At 36.0% G+C, this 4,992-nt stretch overlaps 1 protein-coding gene across 1 annotated transcript; it reads left to right on the top strand.

The window, feature by feature from the left end:
• Nucleotides 1-2,881: 2,881 nt before the first annotated feature.
• LOC112141645 (myelin-oligodendrocyte glycoprotein-like) lies at nt 2,882-4,132 on the top strand. Its single transcript, XM_024264778.1, has 3 exons — nt 2,882-2,891; nt 3,524-3,880; nt 3,954-4,132. The coding sequence occupies exons 1-3, from the start codon at nt 2,882-2,884 to the stop codon at nt 4,115-4,117; spliced, it is 531 nt and encodes a 176-aa protein (XP_024120546.1). The 3' UTR covers nt 4,118-4,132.
• The last annotated feature ends 860 nt before the right edge of the window (nt 4,133-4,992 follow it).

The raw sequence follows: 4,992 nt of genomic DNA, 5'->3' as shown, positions 1-4,992 counted from the left end.
GAACTCTAAATTTGTTGAACCTGCTTCTTGAAACGGGCCCCTGTCCTTCTGTCTGCAGGTGAGAAATGGTCAAACCTTCACCTGAGGGGACCTGCTCAACATCTCAAGGTGGTAAAATGTTCAGTGATCCTGCAGAGAGAATGTTTATGGACAAGTTTCTACATTCATGCAGCATGTGACAGATAGTGAGCATTTCAACCACACATAAGGGGAAGTAAAAAACAGCTTGCCTTCCAAAAGGGAAGCTGTTTTTCCTCTTTCGTATGTTCTGTTTGTTTGTTTGATTTATTGAGATCATTCCTTTTACAAATCCAAACCTTAGATTGTAAACGTCCCAAACTGCAGGTTAACTGTTAGAACAAACACATTCTATGAACATCATTGCTCTCTGTGTCTTTGCTGCAGAGACACTTCTTCATGAAGATGCAGCAAAGCATCAAAACCAAACTAGAACTCGTCCTGAAACGGGTCAAACACATGTATGCAGTTCTCTGGACACCAGTCTCTGCATGTAGTTCAAGAATCTCAGGATGAGAAGTTTGTCCTGAAAATATGTGGGACTTATTCTAAAGAATAAACTGTTCTCTTTTACTTCACATCTATTCTTTATAGATACTATTTCCTCCTAAACTAAATTAATATTTTATGACATATTCAGATATTTCATGGTCCAATGACAGCTGGAAGAGACTAATTGAAATAAATATATTTAGTATGAAATTATTAAATAATAAATGCCTGTTTTTATTCTATTTAATATACATGTATATATTTTTGTATTTATATTTTTAAGTCTGTAAACTTTAATATTTTAGCTGTTGTTTTCCTGTTCTTTGAACTTTTAATGCACGGCCCCTTGTTTGGTTGAGGTCATTTGAAGGCACTATAGATAAATAAGGGAACTTGAACTGAAACTAGAGTTTTGTTTAAGGGGATAAAGAATAAGAGCTGGTCTTCATCATGCTCCTCTTCACTCATGTGTTACATTGTGTCTGTTATGTTCTGTGTATGACCCTCATTTTGTGGATCATGGTGGTAAACGGGAGAAAGAAATGAAATAAATGACTTCTTTTAAAAAATCATCTTTCTTACAGTCTGATTACGTAAAACGACACTTTTCTCTGTTTGAACTAAAGGTAATATAGTTATATATACAGACACTTTAAGAAGTTGTTTCTGCAAAGTATGGATATATATATATATATATATATATAAATATATATATATATATATATATTTAAATGTGAGTTTGATTGTTCACTTGTTTCCAACTACAGTTAACTACATTAACTGTAGTTGGAAATTGATCCTGAAGTAAAATGTTTTAGGATATCTGATTTAAGGCTTTTATTTTGAAAAGAACTTGTGTGTACTGCTGTCAAATGACGTTAAAGTTATTAAATATATCAAAGAGGAAATGCTCAATACTTTCAAAATCAAATCACTTGTCTCAAACACATGAAAGTGTATTTTTTTAAACAGTTCATAGGTCAAACCTTCGAAACCTTTCAACTGGTTTGAGGACCTTCCTCAGAAGCCGTTTGAGGACTTTCCGCAGGTTAAAGGTTAAAGGTTGTCTTACTTCAATAAATTGCAACTGACTTCCGGTAATACCAACATGTCAGCTCTCCTCTCTCAGTGCAGGTTCAGTCATGATTGCTGCAGAACTTCCTTAAATAATAGGAGGATGGTGTGTTTTATTTTCGAAAGGAACGTGTATTATAATTCATGTACACAAATATATATCTATATATATATATATAGATATATATATATAGATATATATACTCGTTTTCGGCTTCCGTAAATACAAGATGTTGCATTTAGTTCGTTTGTATTGGAGAGATTGGTTGTTGTTGGTGTCGCTTCCTACAGGCTTTTGATTCCATCAGGGGGCGTGGCTCGTGACGTCACGCTCACATGAGGAATCCCTGACGCTCTTAAAAGCGTGCAGTTCTCCTCTCTTCTCTCAGTCGTGTTTCATGATGTTTTCCTCAGATCTCGTGTCTGTTTCTGCTTCTTCTCTGTGGATTTTAACGTTTTCTTGGTTGTTCTGTAAACATGTTGAAGGTAAGTTCATCAATGTTCTGTTCTGAACTTCTACCAGATTCTGAGGAGGTTTTATGTTTAGAGGATTCAAGCTTTTATCTTTCTGAAGACTATTGAATGAACTAACGTCTGTATTTTGTTTAAATGGTTGAACTTTATTATCATAAAATGATTTATAAGGTTTAAATGTTAGATATTTGTCAGTTTCTTTCCGCGCTTGACTTATTTTTATTTTAATTATTTTATTTAAGTCCTTCAGATTTCTTACAACACTTCTCTTCTAAAATAAAAACATGTTTTCTGCTTCTTTCACTAAATATGTAATCCGTCAGTGATCAAACACGTGGACTTTAACGTTTAAATTGGTGGTTAGAAACTATAGGGACTGAAAACTCAGTTAGAGTCATTCTTCTTTAATCAAAATCCTTTAGTATTTTTTAATAGCAAAGTTTCCTGTTAATGTCAACTGATGAACTCTATTCATTCATTCATTAATCGAGATGTTCAGTCATGTCTGTTATTTCTTTAAACATGATGATGATACAATTTGTCCAAATGAGGCAAATGTTCTTTGTGATTTTGGGCTATATAAATAGAATAGAATAGAATAGAATAGAATAGAATAGAATAGAATGGAATTGAAAGATTTTAGAAGAATCTGTCCACTTTCTGACAGTGTAATAACTCGTGATCATAAATAGATGTACACATGTCATAATAACTATGTGTATTTCTGACAGGGCGTTTTGAAGTAAACTGTTATTTAGTAAACTCTGACAGTTAGAACTCCAAATTACTAAACAGCAGGTAAAGTGTAATATTATAGAGCAATATGACCAAGTGTAGGTACATTTGTATATAATTGAGATACTTTTTGATTCTTTGGTTTGTACTTTTGCAGCTTCCCCTCAGTTTGTTGATAATCACTACCCCCTCCCCCCCCATTTAATTTCTGTCACTTTCCAGTCTGAGACATTATTGGTTTGAATTGACAACCCGATGTTGATATTATGGAATACTCTGTATTCATCCCATTGATCCATTGATAAGGTCATTATAATTGACTCTTAAGTAAAATACATTTGTATCATCAGCAAATAATACGACTTTTGACAGTTTTGATACATTGAATTCATTTATAAAAATATTGAACAGCAGTGTGCCTAGAACTGATCCTTGAGGGACACCACAGCTGATCTACTTGAGATAAGATGTAGATCCTTCACTGTTGACTAATTATTGTCTTTCTGGTAATAAGCAGATGTCAAATATGTCATCACCATTTGACAGTTTTATTTTGAATATATTTACAACTGATATAACTGGACAGAAATAATTTTTGTATCATAAAGAAGCAGAAATGAAACATTATTTTAACCATTATATATAATAAAAATATTATTATTTATCCATTATACTTGGAGGAAAAGACGACATTTTAAAAATTTTGATTCCTGTTTTTTTTTGTTTCCAGCTGAACAGAACAACACACTAATCTCTGCTGCTCCTGGTGGTGATGTCATCCTGCCGTGTCGTCTGGACTCTGAGGAGGACCTGCAGTTTCACACCGTGGAGTGGACCAAACTGGAGATGGACCCTGACCGAGCAGACACTGATGGCCACAAAGGTGTCGTGTATCTGTACCGGAGCAGGACGACCAAGACCAGATTCATGATGGAGACGTTCATCCAGAGAGTGTCTCTGAACCCAGACGGACTCAAACGAGGAGACGTGACGTTAAAGATCAGGAACGTGACGCTCCAGGATGAGGGGAAGTACAGCTGCTTCATTCCTGGGAAGAAGTTCAGGGAGACGGTTCAGCTGCTTGTTGGTGAGTTTCTCTGCAGATGAAGAACATTTGTCCTGAACAGCAGTCAGGAAATGATGTAATCTCTTTGTTTCAGAGCCAAACGGAGTCAGAGCTCCAACCATGGAAACATCCCAGTTTAACATCTCCACTCCAGATCCAGGAGGAGAGCAGAACAACATCTGGATCAGTCGCTCCAGATCGGCTCTTTGGGTCGTTCTTGGAGTTTTTACCTCATTGATCTTCTTTTTATTTTGCTGATGGGTCTTTCAGAGGAGACCACAGGAAGTGAGTCCTGAATTCTCTGATGATCTCTCATCTTTCTGGAGGAATCTTCAGCTTCTTACATCCTTTCTTTCTTCATAGTTCCAGGAACTTCCTTCATGAAGACGTCCCATCTCTGTAAAACTCTGATTCAACAACCAGAGATGGTCAGAGAAGATGAGACTCCAACTGAACTTCTTCAACCTGACAGTCGGTCACATGACTGTCTTTCATGGTTCTCTGTCCAAAACGACCATTGTGACTTTCTGTGAATAATCTTCTGATGAAGCTGCTTGGATGAACTCAGAAACAACAAATATTTATGTTACAAAAAGACTGATATGAACCCTCACATGAACATGATCTTCTATGGATCTGACACCGTCTGTCTAGATCTGGTCTCAGTAGAGGATGAACGTGACTCTGTGAGGATGGAACATTGTTATATATTACTGGATTGGAGATCATGTGACATACGGCAGACAGACGTGCAGTATTACTATCAACTGAGTCTTCCAGAGTGAAGAACAGAGGAGGTCAGAATAAGTATGAAAAGAACAACAAAAGAGGAAGAAATGTTTTACAATCAACTGTAAAACCATGACAACAAAATGAACCAACCTGGAGGAATCATCACAGGACAGGAATCACATTTCAATAGAGAGAAATCAGGCTGGGATTCATGAAGTTTGTGCTAAAGTGGGTGCTAGCATCTTGTGAGTAGCATGCTAGCTAGGTTCTTTAATGTATATTTTTATTAATGTTTGTTTTAAAACATGTCTGTCATTCACATGTATTTATGTGAGACCAGCACAAAAACTGATATAAATTCATGTTGGGAACACATAATATGTACGACCAAGATGCACGTT

This window comes from Oryzias melastigma, unplaced genomic scaffold (assembly GCF_002922805.2).
Source record: "Oryzias melastigma strain HK-1 unplaced genomic scaffold, ASM292280v2 sc00957, whole genome shotgun sequence".
Taxonomy (NCBI): Eukaryota; Metazoa; Chordata; class Actinopteri; order Beloniformes; family Adrianichthyidae; genus Oryzias; species Oryzias melastigma.
The sequence above is the reverse complement of the archived record's forward strand: the minus strand, read 5'-3'. Positions and strand labels throughout refer to the sequence as shown.